Source organism: Strix uralensis, chromosome 23, assembly GCF_047716275.1.
Source record: "Strix uralensis isolate ZFMK-TIS-50842 chromosome 23, bStrUra1, whole genome shotgun sequence".
NCBI classification, from domain to species: Eukaryota; Metazoa; Chordata; class Aves; order Strigiformes; family Strigidae; genus Strix; species Strix uralensis.
In genome coordinates, this window is record NC_133994.1 from 3,508,621 (window position 1) to 3,526,357 (window position 17,737).

Below are 17,737 nucleotides of genomic sequence, written 5' to 3' on the forward strand. Positions count from 1 at the left end.
GCCTTGCGGCCGCCATCTTGCAGCAGGGCAGGCGAGGCTCGGGCGCTGCCATTTTGGTTCCGGGCGCGCCGCGCCGGCGGCTGTTGTGGGTCCCGGCGACGGGCTGCGCTGGGGCCGCTGCGCCTCAGCCCTGAGGGGAGCTCTGGGGCGGGGAGGTGCTGCCTCGCTGTGTTAGCGGCTGGTCTGACTTCGTAAGGCTTGGTAGCGGCGCGTTACCTACAAAAAGCACGTATTTTAAGTGTGATTTGCGGAAAACTGACTCTACAACTCGGATAGAGTTATACAGCAGGTATGTTTACTCCGGCGCCGGGGTGCAAGGGGATTTCTCCACAAAGCTTGCACACCCACCACACATTTTACCAAAAACTTACAGAGTGTGGAGATACATATTCATTGGATTACATAACACAAACATGCATGAGTAAGGCTGGGTTAGTTCGAAAGGGTGATGTCAACAGTTTATGTTATCTTTGCACCTGCGCATTCCCTCCTGGTGGTCCTCTTCGGGGATCTTTGGGAGAAAGGCTCGTAGTCTTTCTCACCTTGTTTTTCCCTCAGAGCATGCGCAGATTCTCTTAGCCAATTTCTTGAACAACAAAAATGTTTTTCAGTCGGTTTACTCATCCTATCTTATTTAAGGGAGCCAATGAAACTTCTACAATCCCTATATGGCTATCTTTACTCATTACTGAGGCCCAACTAGTTAGAGCACACCTGTTCCTCAAGGACAAAAACATGATATTTTGCTGAACACCGCAGTTCTTGGTAGATTTTCACAGTAAACTGCTTTGTTTTGATGGACACAGTCCTTGGTAAAATTCCACAGAACAGTCTGGGCAAGCAGGATTCTTAGCAATATTAAAAAATACTATAATACTGTAACTTGCTAGAAATAAGTAAATAAGTTGCTAAGCAGTTTTCTATAAGTAAATCTTGAAACAAGTAATCATTTCTCTGTATCAAGTGCTTTCAAGCAAAATAGGTGAACGATAAGCACAAAACTGGAGGGTATACCCCGGAAAAGGGACCTGATGGGGAATTTAACAGGTTTCTTCATGCTTGAAGGTCTGCTTTATTATTAATTGAGGTAAGAGAGAGCAGATGAGCGCATACGTTAGGAATTTTTAGCACTCGGAGGTTTGCCTTCCCTATTTTACCAGGTCACGGGAGCCCCAAGACACTGGCTGGGTCCGGGGGGACACGCTGGGAGGGAAAATGGCTGCCGCAAGCGGGAGAGGGCCCTTTGCTGCCCGACTCCAAGATGGCCGCTCCCCGCCCCTCAGGCACGCACTGCGTCCTGACGCACTTCCTGCGCAGCGCTCGCGCGGTCCGCTCTCCGCCCTTCGCCCGGGCCTGCGGGGCGGGAGTGGGCTTGGGGTCCTCCGCGCCGCTGACGTCCTTCCGTGAGGAGCCGCCGCGGGGACCCGGGGCAGCGAGGCCGAGGCTGGGCCTCCCCGCGGCCTGTCACCGTTCTCGGAGGCCGCCGAGCGCCCCGGAGCTGGGTGAGTGCGTGTGGCCCTTCTGGAGCGGGGTCGGGACCGCCGCTGCCCCTCAGACCGGGGAGGGCAGCCCCGGCCGGGCTCCCCCTCTCCTGTGGAGAGTTAGCCATCGCCGACCGGGCTGTGAGTCCTGCCGCGGGCTGGGCGGGTACTCCCTGCCCAGGGCTCTGCTGTGCCTCTGTGGGTTTTGTGCTCCTCGACGCGGGTCTGTGGGGTTTTGTGCTCCCCGACGCTCTGGGTGTCCGGCTGTGGCCCTTTTCGCTGTCCCTGCGGTCTGCGAACTCGTTATGTGGCAGCGATTTTCACGCCCCGCCAAGTAGGTCATGACAGGTCCGCCCCTGGGGTTGCTTTTCCTGCCGGCTGGTTCCTGTGTGTTTCCAGCTCCACTTGATGTGATGGCATTTGTAATCGTATTTCTCTCGGTCACCTCTTTCCAAAAAGACCTTTTACATCTTTCAGTCTTTTTAAAGAGGTGGTGTGATGAGATCTGTGGTGCTGTCGTGGCTGTTTCTGCAGCTTGCTGGAAGTGCAGTGCTGGTGTCAGGGGCATTGCCACAGCTCAGCTGTGGCTGCACATTCGGTCAGTGTGTGCTTCATGGGCTGGGTTGACATCTCAGTCCATGTTTGGGTTTCAGCTGTCAGGTCAGCTCACACCATAATGCCTGAAGACGGTTTTCAGAGAAGAACTAGGCCACTTAAAGGATGTTATCTTCCAAAGTCCTCTGACAGAGGTTACAATTGTGCAGACTGAAAACTGACACAGATTAGTTTCTTGTGTATTTATTATTTAGTGGGCTTTTTTATTCTTTCATGGCAAATAATTGTGTGTGTGTCTGTAAGTTCTTTGGAATTTTAGGAGATGTTCTATTAGTGACATAATGTTCTAGAGTTTAATGTCCATGTGTTTTCTCCATTTTGTTTTTAGATCATTTAATCCATTCACAGTAATTTGATCGGCCAATACTTTGAATAAAAAGGAAAAAATGATGTCAAGACAGGCCTTTCTCTGCAGTTTGGGATCTCTGTATTTGTCCCTTCTGTTTGTATTTCTTCTAATGGATGTTTATGCAAGGCCTGCAAATAATTCAGCCCTCAAGGAAAAGCCAGCTGACAGTAAAGATGAGAATGAGATCTTGCCTCCAGATCACTTGAACGGGGTCAAAATGGAGATGGATGGACATCTGAATAAAGAATTTCATCAAGAAGTTTTTCTAGGAAAAGAGATGGAAGAGTTTGAGGAAGATTCAGAACCCAGAAAAAATAGGAAGAAACTTATGGTCATCTTTTCAAAGTAAGTTATGTACTTTGCCAGGAACAGTGCAGCCTCTTTCTCTGATCTTCAGAGTACAATTTGGAAATTTTTCTGTAATATTTAAAAATTGTAATGATGAGGGGGAAAGCATTGTACTATAAGCACAGTGTTCATGCTATGAAGGTATTAAGGTACCTGTATAGATCATTCTCAGGAGCGAGGATGGATGTGTTGAGAGTCACAATCAATATATGGGATTGGTGCTGTGGCCTGGTAAAACTTATGACAAAACATACTGTTTCTATGTGAAAAAACCTACCTAGCCTCTCGAGGTATGAAAATTTTTCTTGGTTTCCTGGCTCAATAAATAATCAATCACACTTGTACCTTAGATCAAGGAATTAGTAAGGAAGTGGCTTTGTTAGAGTCAGGATGTCCCTGCAGTGAATTGTGAGGGTGGGAGTTTGTTACAGTTTTGTTCTAGCAGTAGTACGCTCTCTTGCCTTGCTGTAAGTTTAGTTTCAGTTCACAATCTAACTTTCTTATTTATTATTTGGTCTTATATTCCCTATGGATTTTGGTTGTGTTTCTGTTGTGACTTCTGAGAATAACTGCAGAGGAAAAACACTGAAATAGTAAAGCCAGAAGGGAAGAAAAGGGACAGTCAATGGAGTGAGATTGTGGTAAACAAACAGTTGCTTTCTGTTCATAAAACTTTCTAGTAGATGCCACATGTCTAAAATTCGAGTGTTTCAAATGAAATACATGGAAGTTAAAAATAATTACGCCTATCTACACATACCAAGAATTCAGAAAATATGACAGCTTTCTTCATTCAGTTAGCAATGTTGTTAACAGAACATTTACCTCCTCAGAATTTAGAAAAAGAAAAAAGAATGAGAATGAAACATGAGAATAGAAAGATTAATTTTTTCTGTAGCTTTTTTGAAAACTTCATCTAGCTCTTTACTTGGTATAAAAATATTAACTTTACTTTTAGACATTAGAGCATTTTCCCGTTTATAAAGCACTTTTTGTGCTGGGTAAGGGTTGTGTCATCTAATAAACTGTCAGATGTTTGGAGGTCAGTTAACAGAATTGAAATGGAAATCAAAATCAGGGCATACTGTTAGACACTAGGTGGCAGAATTGGCTTTATTTGCATTTTTGCAATGGAAGATTAATTTTATTAGAACAACTTAAATTACATTGGTGCTCTTAACGATGATGGTGTGGGGATGTGTGTATACTTGAGATAAAATGAGAAGGCTTACAAAGCTTTTTTTCTGCAAACTTTTCATTAACAGGGAAAAAATATCAGTAATAATATTGGATTTTTTTTTTCTCTCGTGTTCTCCTGAGTAAAGGTAGCTAAAGAAGATAGGCAAACCAGAATGTCTTTTTCCTGTAGGTGGAGTCTGTTATTTCTACATTTGCTATGCAGACCACTCGCTTCATTGGTAGGATATATAGAAATACTAAGATTGTGTTTAGAAGCTTTCATTTTTTTATTGCTGTATGTTTATTGGAAACATTCCACTGGTGGTTAGTAAATTTTCATTCGCCAGTTGCAAACCCTGATCATTTCTGTCTACTTGTTATGAAAGCGATTGTCTTAGGAAGCTTAAACCACTTGGATTCAGAATCAACTTCACTCAGATACTCAAAATTGCATTCCGTCAGATGATTAGATTAGAAATGTAGAAAAGCATTCTGAGGAATTTGATTGCTTTCTAGACATACTCTTAAAGGCTGGGTGAAAAGAGAAATTCTATGAACTTCTCTGAAAAGCTAGTAAATCACAGGCTTCCAGATGCTTTGGAAATACTTCCTTTGAAGACATAAAGAAAACACACAATGTGTTTTTAATTAATGTCAGCTGAGATTCTGTGAGGTGCCAGGATGATACAAAGTAGTTAATTCAAAGCATACATTGTTATCTAATAGGATTACTGAAAATAAAGTAGAAACGTGGAAGAAAAGCTCCCCAACCCATGTTTTTCTAGGCAAGCAAGCTCTATGTGACTGAAAGACAAGTGGCGTTTCATAATTCTGTATTTCAGTTTCTGAAGTCACTCTTTACTGGGAGGACAAGCCTTGCTTTTCTACAGAAGTGGGTTTTTACAAGTTAACCAGTACTTTCACTTTGCCCTGTGAAATTAGGGCATGGTGCAGAAAATCCTGGGTGCAGCTTTTTAGTCTTCTTTCCCTGCCCAGGGGTAAGTGTTCAGGTATGTTCAGGTCAGGGGGCTTACTTGACAGCCTTTCTCTTGTACTTCTCATAATTACCAAAAAAACATTTGCTTTCGTCTCCATTTAAATAGTTTAAATTAGCCTGGAATCTGTAGAAAATTCATTTGCTGTATAGTGTAGTTTAGCTTGCGTAGGTGGGTGTTGATGGGAGGGAAGGAGGAATGTTATTGAAAGCAAGCAAGTGTATTTATGGTGGCACTGATTTCGCTAAGTCAATGGCATTGGGTACTAGAATGCAGTTTGATGAGCCTTGCTTCTAAGGGTCAGTTATCCTTTAAATTACCCGTACTGAACAAAAATGGTAAACTCAATTACAGAAGAATGTAATGTGTGGGGCTTTCTGTCAGGTGGTGATGGAGTTACCTACCTCTGTGAGTTTGAAAGCGGAGTTTCCTTCTAGCATTTGCATTTTGCTGATGTTTTGACAGCTACTTAGCCGCAGCTGTGATTTAAAAATTAAAATCTTTGTGTTAGCTGAGTGTCTTACCTTGATGGTCATTCATCAGGTCACAAGCTTCAATGGACCTTCTGTTAAATGCTACCATGTACAGAGGTTTTTTGGTTTGTTTTTTTCCCACTGTTTAAAAGTCATGAACTTACCGTTTCCTAAAACAGAACGCCTTCTGAATCCCACAATGCTTGTAAATGTGGCTCTCTGAGACTTTACAGCTCTGACCATTTGTGTTCAGACTGCACATAGGGCAAGACCTAATTTCAGGTTTGTCTCAGCCTAACGCAGTATGAGTTTCTGCTGGTATGCATCCTGTCTGTGGCAGGAAGGTGCTAGAAATGACAGCCCATGTTGGACAGCAGCAGGTAAAATAGTGAGTGAGGAGAAGGGGACATTTTAAGCTTTCCTGTTTTGTTATCTTTGGTTTAGAGTAAAGATTTGTATTATTCAGTTAAAAAAACGTTTATGCTGTATGCTGTTGGAAGGTTTTAAGTAGTGTGTGCACCCTGATTTGTGCTTTTCCTAACCTGTACGTTTAAATATAGATCTAGTAAATTTTGCATGCCTCCTACCATGTAAAGTAGAGCTTTGCTTGGGTTTCCATTACTAAAAATTATTTTCAGGATCTGCTTTTATTTTTTTGGGATTTGGATATTATTTGGATGAAGCAGAAACTGACTCTAAAGTGATCTGCATTAGGTGCTCAAGGGAGTTGTGACCTTTAGTCCTTCATGTAAGAACACTTCCTTCCTGCTCCCTGCCCAGTACCTCAGGCAGTCTTGCCGTGTTGTCATTTAGGAACCTGAAGACATGAATCTGAAAACTGGAGTGACCAATGTTTATTGATAATACTGTCAGATGTGGACCTTTTGAAAGGTGGCCACAAAAATCTGGTTTTTAATGGCTTGTGGTTGAGAAACTGAGCTGAAGTATTTAAAATGTGTTCTTCCAGGCTTGACATCTGTATTCAACGCAGCCCTTACTATAGACTTTTGTAGGATAATTGTAATTTTTTCCTTAACAAAGTAGCATATTTGCTTGTTTCTTACTCAAAGGTATTATTGACATTTAGGCTGTGAATAGCTAATGAAGTATAGTTTGCATAGTAGGTGAAGTGTTAACCTTGAACTTAGACATTATAAGGAGCTGTTATGTCTGATGCTGCCCATAACTGAAATGTGTTAGTACTAATGGCATTGGTCACGTTGCATCAACTACTGTCTGGGCCGTGGTTTATCTATAATTTTGTTTGGAATGAGACAGGTAAGTTGCTCTCTGTAGTCTTGTTTTGTAATTCAAATTTATGCTAATGGTAGTCCCTGCTTTTAAAAAAAATTTTTCTTTGCTGTCAGTTCAGGAAGTAGTACCTCATATACCTGAGTTTCTACAAATTTGAGATAGCATTCTTTAGCAGAAAACTATGCTTCTTGTAGAAAAAGAGCAATATTTTTAAACTTTTTTTTTGAGCTGGTACATCATGAAGTCTGAGAAATTGTCACAAGATTTCTATACACAGTTCACCAAGGAAGGTTTGAGCAAAGTTGTAATCTGGGATGATATTCTTGCTTGGATTCATCTTCTTTTGAACTTAAATTCTTTCTTGCCAGTACTTGTTCTTTGGCAATTTTTTTAAGAAGTGCATTAGAATGTACCATTCTTTACTAACATCTTTTGAGTGTTCAGGCCTATCTGTCTCAGAAAACTGATTGCCCATCACCATATTATAAAATGAGTTTTCTGTGACTTACCAGTGTTAGGTTGTTCAGCAACATGCAATTGTCTGAGCTTGTCATTCCTGGTGGAAATGTTTTCAGTAGTCCATTCTGAATGAGACAGTTATCTAAGGAAGCATGGACAGTCTTTTTTTTTATCGCCTTAGATGGTAACGCAGGTCTAGCAGGACCACACCTTATTTCATACAGTTGTAAATGCTCCTCTCAAAAGCAGAAGTGCTGTTTGTGGACACTGAAAGGATTTCAGCTCACCTTGGAGGGTGGGTGCCTGCTAGTTCGTGAAAATCTGAGTCACTGCAGACTTCTTGTGAACTGTGGTAGCAGAACAAAGGTGTGCTTTCATGAGCTAGAGCGCAATAAATGGGATGTTTGTTACCTTTCTCCCTAGTTACAATGTGATTTAGATGGAAAGTACAGCTCGGAAGTAGTAAGTTTGATAGCTTTGATCTAAGGAAACCAGAATGTTAAATGTTGAGGGGAAAGTGCTTTGTCTTTCTTCCCTTCTCATTTTTGACAGTACCTATTCCATATCAAACCCCACATTTGTTCACCTGGTGAGTGTAAGGTGGCACAAGTGGAACGTGAACAGTTTACTGGTCTTGCCATTGATACTGAAAAACTGCTAGTACTGAGCCCGTGCTTATATATGTGGAAAGATGTGATACAGTATTTAAAACCACTAATGCTGCATTTATTAATATAGCTAAGTGTTGTAGAAGATTAGGTGCTGGGGTTGTTATTTGGCTTAAGCTTTTAACATTCAGTTGACATTTAAAGGCAAATCACATATTTAATAACTTGAGTTTCAATGTTAACACTTCAGAACTGTTAAGACAGTGATACAAACAGATAAAAAAAAAACAGAGTCGAGCTAGGGGTTTTTGTTGTGTTTTTCTTTGTTGGTTTTCTTTCTTTTTTTAATTGAACAAGGATGGTTTTGGTATGCTTTAAATAGAATCTTGCCTCTGAAATGTTAGTGATGTCTTTTCAGTTTTAAATATCGTTACATCTTTTTTTTAATAAATACTTCATGATATGCATTAAAAAAACCCTAAAGTGGAATGTTACTGTTTTAGTATTTGTTCTTCAATTGTAATTTTTATATTAACTTCTTTTTAATTAACTAAGCATTAATGGAATTGATGATATAGCGGTGTGTCAATACAATAAAGCAGTATTGGTAGTACATTCAGGAGAAGAGTGGATTGTCAGGTTGGACTTTACTGATCATTTTAGTTGGGTAGAAAAAGTTTAGTTCCGTGGCTCAATAGCACTGAGTACAAGCATGTCCTTTGACAAAGCAAAGTGAGCCTGATAACTCAGAAACCTAATGGAAATGTGTGTGCAGAACTTTTAAAAATGTGTTAAGAATTAAAAACTATCATTTGTAATGTGTTGCCAGAGATCAAGGTATAATAGAGGAAACTTGATTTGTTTGTTTTGTTCCACTTACAAGTATTATAGTCAAAGTATTAAATAGTTCAAAAGTCCTTGCACCAAGGTTATTCACATTATTTTTTGTTGTTTTTAATGGTCACGACAGTTGTAATGTGATCTAGGTAGACACGGGGAGGCAGCTCATCAATAAACTTCAGAGATCTTGGAAGATCAAGGTAAAAAGGACTTGGAAAGATAAATTGAGAGGGAGTTCATGGTTTGAAGGAATGTTAGAGAAGACATTTTTCAAAATAGTGAAAGTCTGAAGCAGCTGGTAGTTGTCAGTTCTGAACCAATAGGAATTGAGTTAATATGCCGTGAGTGATGTATTTGTGGTTTCCTCTACTTTAAAAAAAATTTACTCAAAAACATAATATTGGAATGAGTTAACTTTACAGCAAAGTAAAGTATAGCTGAATGTTTTTCACCGAGTAGTAACCTAGATGTTGTGGTTACTTAAATGTAATTGTGAAATGAATGGCTAACTTGCTACTTGTTTACTCTGTAGTTCAAAGAATGTGCAACTTCTCGGAGAGGGTTATAAATATACTCTTTTCTGTAGCAACCTATTTTTGTTATTGTTGAATAAAGTAATTAATTTAGAATCTAAAAATATATCACCACCCCCAACCCCTCAGTCTAAATCTTGTTTGCTATTCATCCATAGGGTGGATATAAATAATGATAAAAAGATAGGTGCGAAAGAGATGCAGCGCTGGATCATGGAAAAGACAGATGAACATTTCCAGGAAGCTGTGGAAGAGAATAAAATGCACTTCCGAGCTGTGGACCCTGATGGTGATGGTAAGATGAACGATTCCTCCATCTCCTCATGACATCCTAAGTCAGTTGCTAGTCGCCAAACCTGCTGGCTGTTCCTCAGATGTGCTGTGACAAAATCCAGGTTCCTTTGGCCTGCGTGTAATCACAACAGGTTTGATCCATACAGAAAACAATCGAGCAAAACAGTAACGTGCTCCAGGCAGCATTGTACTTCTGTGTTGACTGCTGTGTTATTTCACTTGTGGTCGTAGGAAATTGTAACAAGTTCAGTGGCTCTGCCAGGGATGGGGGAGGACGGTGACATAAATAGGTTATTTTCACAAGGCCTGTCTGGTCTAAAGAAACATAAAAGTGAATCAGGTGATAGTTTTCATCTTGCCATTCATAAAGCTTAGTGTGATGATGATAGTGCTGAACCAAAAGATTTTAGCACATACTGTTTTAAGTAATGAGAACAAAAGTTTGTCATTTAAGCTTGCTATGTCGTGTCTGAGATATGGCTTTTTCTTACAGGCCATGTGTCCTGGGATGAATATAAAATTAAATTTTTGGCAAGTAAGGGCTTTAATGAAAAAGAGATTGCAGAGAAGATCAAAAACAATGAAGAGTTGAAAATAGATGAAGAAAGTAAGTGCGGACCATCGGTGCGTGTCGCGTTTTCTTTTACTTTCCTAAAACCTGAATGTCAAAACTGTTCTTAATACAAGCTGAATGTTTCACTTGTTCTGCTTCTATGCAAATGTAGAATGTGTAAGTCATAAGACAGAAATACTAGATTTCTTTCCAACTCAAATCTGCCTTCCCAACACTCTTGATGTAACTGTTTAACACTGAAAACTCTTGGTTGCTTATTTGTTACTGCCGATTTGAATAGTTTTCAGTTTTTTAACAGTCTCCTAAAATTTCAGACCCGTGTTGTCTGTGGACCGTTGTATTGTCAATGGGGGAACCAGGTCCCCTGTTGCTCCAAATGAGAGGGAGCTGCTGTACACGATTCCTGTTCTAAAGTTGGGGGGCTGTGTATGCGCTACCAAACAGTGTTGTGTTTAAATAGGTACGTGCTTAGGGCCTGCAAAGCGTACTAGAAGTTAATAAGGTTGCCTAACAATTGTTTCATGTTTCATCTAAGTTCTCTGCAGACAGAGATTGATCATTTGTTCTTTATTACTTTTGAAGTTTTCATTTGAATCTGGCTTGGTATAAACGTGACAGCTCTTAACAGAGTACTCTCCCTGCTCCCCCACCACCATCTAAAAGTGTTTAAATTTACTGTTAAGTAAAACACAAAGCCCTAGACTTTCCTTGCAGGAATTAGTCATTTAAAAGTGGGTTATGTTATATTTTCCATTTATCAAAAAGCAACTAAATGCAAATGGGCCTTTGAATTTTATGGCAGGGAAAATACCTGCACAGCGTGTTCTATGGCAGTGTGGTTAACTACAGTTTACAGGAATGCTCATCAGATAAAAGATTTGCTGAATAAGGGAAGTGTGTACCTAATCATTTTTCTACCTAGGTAACAAGCCTTGTTTGGGAAAATCAAATTAGGTATCTACCACTTCCTGAAGATGACAGGCAAAAACGTTATTTTCATACTCTAGTGCAGTGTAGAAGTACTCTTCTTCAGTCTCTATAATAAAAAATAACTGAATGTGTGGATCTTAAGGCATGTTCTGAGTCTTGTGCAGAAGCACACTACAGTTTGGATGCCAGGCCAAAACTAGGGACACAACTTTATTTAACTTACGCAGATAATGGCAGTTTCAATTGATGACTGACAGCTGAGTTTCATTTAAGACTAAGAAGCGTAGGCATTCACTGAAGACTTAACTCTTAATTGCAACTAGTTGAAAAATGTAGATGTAACCGTTGGAGTTTTTTTCCCTCTTCTAACTCATCAACCAAAAGCATGCAGGAGCTATTTAAGACAGTTTATTAAATTTTGAAAAAGTTTATTATCTGGAGACTGTAGTCTTTCAGAGTGTTTTCAAAACTTGTGAAAAGCCAATGCTTCAGGTTTGTGTGTGTTAGTCTGTTTTGCAGATAGCAGGGTGTGCTAGACAGTAGTTTTTCCAGTGTGTCATTTAGAAAATGCCTACACCAGAAAAAGAATACTCTATACAGGTATTTTTTTCCTGTTTGGTTATGTTCAGGACCACTAGGTGCACACAATATTCACGTTGTGTGTTGCAGGGTGTTTTTTTCTTCAAATCAGATGTATGGTTTTAGCGGAAATTCAAGCACAAATTATGATTCTCAGTTGATTTTAGGAAAAATTAACTTAAAAAGTGCTTGTCTGCGTGGTGTAAGCTGAAATGAAAGAAGTGGAAATGTAAAGTGATTTTGATGCTGATGTATCTGTTCATACATCTGTACTTAAACTTGCATTTGCTCCTTGCAGCAAAAATATTTCCCTTTATTAAGTTATTGTGGTAACTAAAACACGTGCAGGACTGAAGTCAGAATGCTTTCTGGTATAGAATAGACAAGGTAGCCAGAAGGAGTAATAAGCACTTGTACCCTGAAGTGACTGAAAACTAAATGCATTTCTTGGTGCTTGGCTTAGCATCTATTCTTGATGTTTCCAAACTTTCTTTTGTAGATCTATCCTCTTAAATCTCTCCTAGTTCCAACAAATCACATTTTTAGGCTGAAATACTGAATAATGTATGTGAATCTAAGGATCTAAGTTCTGTCTGGGTAGGTGATTCTTTTAAATTCTGAGCTTTTGACAGTGTAAAGGGAGAAGGGAGGAGCAGAGGCATGACAGAAGTCTCTTCATAGCTTTCCTAGTCCTCTGCTTTATGGCTTTGCTTATACTGCCTTTTCAGTTAGCTGCTTTGTGAAGAACAGCTGTCCATTGAAATGTATGGTTGACTGATGTGAAAACTAGGCTTTGGTGTTTTGGGTTTTTTTTGTTTTTGTTTTTTTTTTTTTTTATAATCTGTTTAATACAGTGGTGCTTCACAGGTCAGAAACATCTTTCTAGATTTAATGATAGTCATGGTATTTGGTCTTAGAAGAAAACATGCTAAAGTTGAAGGGTTTGTTCTGTGGTTATTGTTTGGGTAGGAAAAGAATTGGTTGACATCATCCTTTCTTGTAGATATTAGCTAAGTGTCACAACTGCAATACACGGAGATAGTGAATCTGAGGAATATTTTGAATTTGAAGAATGTTTTGGCTTTTTCAATGCACAGGACTGGTTTGAAGTAGAAAAAAAGTGATTTGTTCAGAAAAAAGGTACTACTGGTATTCAGGCAGGTGAAAGATTTCTGTTGGTAGTTGTCTTCAAAATATGAAAACAAGAAAGGAGAACAAGAAGTACTGAACACAGTTGGATTATTCATATCTCCTACCAGAACCAGCTAACAATACTGGTAGGACAATAGTTTTCACTTGATATATTGAAGCTTTGATGCAAGTGTAGCTAAATCTTTATTTTCATCTCCTAATTTCAGTTCAGTTGTTTGATTAAAGGATCTTTCCTAGTGTTTCAGCACAAACTAGACGAAACTAATTGCATTTCGTTTCCCCTCAGCACCTACTTTCCCTGGGAGTTGAACTGTAAAATAGGTTCACAGGTCATCCTTGTTTAAACAGCTGAGTCACAGGGGAAGATATATTTTAAGAACTTTAAATAGATTGAACATGATTAAGTTTAAATATTTTTCTTAAATTCTAGCACAGGAAGTTTTAGATAACCTGAAGGATCGGTGGTACCAAGCTGACAACCCACCTCCTGATCTGTTGTTGAATGAAGAAGAATTCTTGTCCTTTCTTCATCCAGAACATAGTAGGGGAATGCTGAAGTTCATGGTGAAAGAAATCATCCGAGATTTGGGTATGCCACTTTAAAACACGTTTCTTGGGAGTTGTTTACTTGCAAACCATTTTATTGAGTAGATGTTAGGTCATTGCACTGTCGTGTGTCAGTCTGAAACATCTTATTTGCTCTGTTTTATACATCTTCTAATGTGATGAGTAAGGAAAACTGTTAGTACAAACGCTGGCATCTCTGTGGAGTTGTCTGTGCATCTCTCAAGACTAAATTTAGTCTCTGGTTGTTAAAGAACAGCACAACATTATATGCTAGAAAGATATTCTGAGTACTTCATACAGAGAAGATCAGCTGACACTGCTTCATACTGAAGTGCTGCTGCAATGTAGGGTCATTGTATCAAGAGTAGAAAAGTTTTGATGAATAATAAAATACTACAAAATATATTGGTGTGAATGTTCCATGAGGAACTTGCTTTGTACTTCCCCAGTACAGCAACCAGGTAAGAATTGTGACGTACAGTCATGAAAGTGGAAATAAATGGTTGAGGTTTCTATGAAAACAATTATTTTTGTTTAAATTCATAAGTATTGGCACACGTGGTATTTTTCTATTGAGTCAATAGCGATGCATATTTAAAACTGCTAGAACACCTAGATTAAAAAAAGAGAACTATGACTTTTCTACTTGATAGCTTAATAAATATGAAGAGTTTCCAGTGATACCTGAGTGTGTGATGTGCACAGACAGAACAACTCCAGCACGCGGTCTTTTGTGAGAGTTAATTTACCTGAATGCTGATATAAGGGGAGACTGGATGCAGCTGGAAGGAAATTTCTGTTGCAGTAGATTGTTGAAAAAATAAACAACAATGTCAAAAGAATAAGAAAAGCCCAGCTTGCCACCTGGTGTGTCCTTCAGGTCCAGCAAAATTCTTTTTTTTTAGTATATTGATGAGCATATGTTTTTTTAGCCTTCTGAAACATTGTGTATGTACCAAAATGCAGAGGGTTTTCGGTTAACCAAAGATACAAATGGTAACTGTTCTGTGCTAGAGTCAGGATTGTGGGCTTCTGAAGCCAGGCAGAGTGTACCAGTGACATCTCTGACATGAAGGAATTTCTCATTTTTAATGGGCATTAAACAAATACTCTTCAGTTACTGTGTACTTCTGTTGTAGATCAAGACGGAGATAAGAAACTTACCCTTTCAGAGTTCATTTCATTACCTGTTGGTACTGTAGAGAACCAGCAAGCTCAGGATATTGATGATGACTGGGTAAAAGACAGAAGGAAGGAGTTTGAAGAGGTCATTGATGCTAACCACGATGGTATTGTCACAATGGAAGAGTTGGAGGTGAGTCTCCCTCAAATGGTTAGTTCTAGTGTTCTTAAAACCGGTAGTTGGTTTTTAAATACAGGATTGAAACTGCTTTAGAGAATATGAAGTCCAAACATTTTTGAATTAACTGTACAGTGTGTGTGTCTACTTTACAAAACTCTGGATTATTTGTATTGTTCTACAGTGCTTGCAGATAGTGTTGTTATGCTTTTTGTTAAAGAGGAGGGGGAGATTTCCTAGCGTAACTGCTATTCATAGGTATGCTTTTAGGGGGTTTTGTCACATACACTTGTATGGATATAGAGCGCGTGAAAACAAGCAAGTCACAGACTTCATTAGGTGCACTCATTAATGGGACAATGAGTCATGTTTTCAGTTGCAAAAGGAGTAACTGGCAACCTATGTATTCATTACAAAAAAAATAAATAAACCGAAAAGCCCCAACGACCAACAAACCCTGGGGCCCCAGTAACCTAGAAAATAGCAGAGATTTCTTGTCTTTCAGAATGTTTTTCTTTTTTTAAAAAAACCAATATATTCAAGCATGAATTCTAGTTTGTGGCCTTTTGGGACTTTGGTTTGCAGAAGTAAGGCTTTCTTTTAATAATTCTGTCTGTAGAAGAGTCTACCAAACAACATGAAATATTTTGCACCCTATAGTTGTGGCAGTCTGTGGCCAATGGAAGAGGCTTGTGGCTCATTTCTGGCTTTTTTGCCTTTCTGGATGTAAGAATGTACTTTGCCTGAGAGAATTCAAACTGCAGCACAGGCAGCATGAAAGGACACCCTCTAAAATGTTGGTCTTCTCCCTGAGACAGGATGAATGTTAAACTTCCTGACCGTCTCTGTATGCGAATATGTGGGTATGAACAGTAGTGGTAATATGGGTAAAGTTATATTGTGACATAGACAATGTTAATAGCCTTTTTACTGAGAATTTTCTTCTAAAAATATCCATTTTATCCGTGAAGTCTTTGCATACGTATACACACATAGATGCATGCACATAGGTGTTGCATCTTCTGGAAAGAAATTGAAGATAATCTTGAGTTTTCTACATCACAAACTAAAGTGCACTGCTTGAAAACTTTCAATCTCTTTCAAGTTAAGTGAAGAAGCAAAATGCTTTGTGTCTGAGACTTCTGACCTTCTGCTACCAGGCAGACGTTACAGACATTTAAAATGGAACAAGAAAGTTCTGAGAAGATTATCTCCAGAAACAAGAAAATTTAGGTCAGACAGACGATAGTGTGCCACTTTTCAATTTTGAATTGGTATTTCTTCACAAAAAACACCAGATTTGATAGTGAGTTTAGTTTGCAACCAAAATGTCAAAAATATTTTTATTGTAGACACTGGCATAAGCTGAGAAAATCTGGATTTTTGTTAGAACAGCCAAGGAAGTGGTGACTGCAAAAGTAGCTAGGGGATAGATGTAAGCCTGTTAAAGAGAATGCTAACACCATTTTCGATGACTTCTGTTCTCTTATGTTGGTCTTGTAATTGCTGAAGCTTACATACAGCTAAAGTTCTTAATTCTGATGTGTGGAAATGTGTGCTTAGTGATTGAAAATAATTTTTTTACTTGTTTTAGGAATATATGGATCCTATGAATGAATACAATGCCCTAAATGAAGCGAAGCAAATGATCGCAGTAGCAGATGAAAATCAAAATCATCACTTAGAGCTGGAGGAGATCCTGAAATACAGTGAATACTTCACAGGCAGCAAGCTTATGGACTATGCACGTAACGTCCATGAGGAGTTCTGATCCCGCTCACTTTTCCAGAGCTCTGAAGCACTTTCTTGCTTTCAAAAAAAATCCCAAAAGAGAAAAAAACGAAAAAAATCCAACCCCCAAACAGACAGAAAATTACTTTGCTGCTATCTGTGTTATATGCCTACAGTGTGTTGTCCTAGACTTAAAAAACTTCCGTCCGTACATAAGATCTACAGCTCTGTTGCCTTCAGTATGAGGGAAAAAGCAGGCCCATAAATAATGGGGCATCTACATCAGTTCACCCTGGTTTGTACAGTTAATCCAGCTGAAGTTTCAGCTGCTTTTGGCTAATCATGTTTGATGGAGGCTTCTTAAATATTTAACTCTTCTTGTTGCCCTCATAGCTGCTGATCCATGGAAATCACAAATAACACTGAAAAAAGTTGGCTTTTTGTAAAGGGGATTGTCGTTCAAATACGTGTTCTGACCTCATGAGAATATCCATACATAGACTGATTGGCTAATCTTACAATATTTTGCTCAATGTATCTCAGCCTACTTACATATTGTTGAGAATTTAATACAAGTTCTCCTTCCATCACTGAACTATCTTTAGGGGCTGTGGGGAAGAACTTAGTTTAAATGTTACAGAGAAACTCTTCTGCATCTACTTTAAAAAGAGAACTGGTTATAGTGTGACAGGTGTTGTGTTTGCAGCTGCACTGGGAATGTGAGAGACTTGAGATTGTCCAACATCAAGTTCACAAAGAAACTTTCCCATTGTTCCATTTTAGAATGAAATTTGATTTTTAAAACATAAGCAATGGGATTCACCTAGGTGTATGATTACTACTTAACTAAAATTCATTGTTAAAACTAGTATAATTACTTGCCTCTGTGCAAATCAACAATGCTGATGAACTCGTGAATGATGAAGCTGGGGGAAATACAGGCTTTGCTTTTGAACTGCTTTTGCCAGAGCAACGTACCGTCAGCGCCTGGGAAGCTTTTTAATCAGTCTGGTTTTGGGTAATCTCCGAAAGCATCTGGTAACACAAGGGTCATATCCACTACTGTCTAAAATAGAAAATTTATTTTTACTCTGGTTCCATCTTTACTGTAAAAACCCCTCTTTCTGAAGGGTTGCCTGAAAATCCGAGTAAGATGTTATATTTGATTAAATTTATTCTCTTAATATAATGTAAATATAAGTATTGCTGTCTGTTTCTGACTCAGTATTCCCTCTCCTTTTTTTGTTTTGTTTTTGTTAAATGGCTTGTATCAGAGTCTTTTTATATACATATATCTTTTTTCATTAAATATTTTTCTTCATGCTTTGGAAATGTTGCTGGTTTTAGGTTTGTCAGCAAGTGGGAAAAATTGAAACTCTTCAGAGGACAGACAAAATATGATTTTTTTGAAAGAACTGTAAGAGAGATAAATTCAGTTGATAATCTTGTGTTAAAATGAGTTTAGAATGCCTGCCA

General features: G+C 38.9%; 1 protein-coding gene across 3 annotated transcripts; it reads left to right on the forward strand.

The window, feature by feature from the left end:
- Positions 1-146: 146 nt before the first annotated feature.
- Positions 147-17,481, forward strand: SDF4 (stromal cell derived factor 4). Of its 3 annotated transcripts, XR_012632083.1 has the most exons (9): positions 205-289; positions 1,161-1,502; positions 2,425-2,790; positions 9,293-9,429; positions 9,922-10,035; positions 13,094-13,252; positions 14,370-14,545; positions 15,191-15,393; positions 16,125-16,246. XR_012632083.1 is itself a non-coding variant. In XM_074893219.1 (8 exons), the coding sequence occupies exons 3-8, from the start codon at positions 2,483-2,485 to the stop codon at positions 16,299-16,301; spliced, it is 1,071 nt and encodes a 356-aa protein (XP_074749320.1). In that variant the 5' UTR covers positions 205-289; positions 1,161-1,502; positions 2,425-2,482; the 3' UTR covers positions 16,302-17,481. The 3 variants fall into 3 exon arrangements, 2 of the variants coding, with proteins under 2 accessions (XP_074749321.1, XP_074749320.1); XM_074893219.1 differs by lacking the exon at positions 15,191-15,393 and having other exon boundaries at positions 16,125-17,481; XM_074893220.1 differs by lacking the exons at positions 1,161-1,502; positions 15,191-15,393 and having other exon boundaries at positions 147-289; positions 16,125-17,481.
- Positions 17,482-17,737: the final 256 nt, after the last annotated feature.

Bases quoted from the DNA above. Each gene is read 5' to 3' on its own strand.
- SDF4 (XM_074893220.1), top strand. From the start codon at position 2,483: ATGATGTCAAGACAGGCCTTTCTCTGCAGTTTGGGATCTCTGTATTTG. The intron at 9,430-9,921 runs GTAAGATGAACG...TTTTTCTTACAG, and splicing joins TGTGGACCCTGATGGTGATG to GCCATGTGTCCTGGGATGAA. The intron at 13,253-14,369 runs GTATGCCACTTT...CTTCTGTTGTAG, and splicing joins AGAAATCATCCGAGATTTGG to ATCAAGACGGAGATAAGAAA.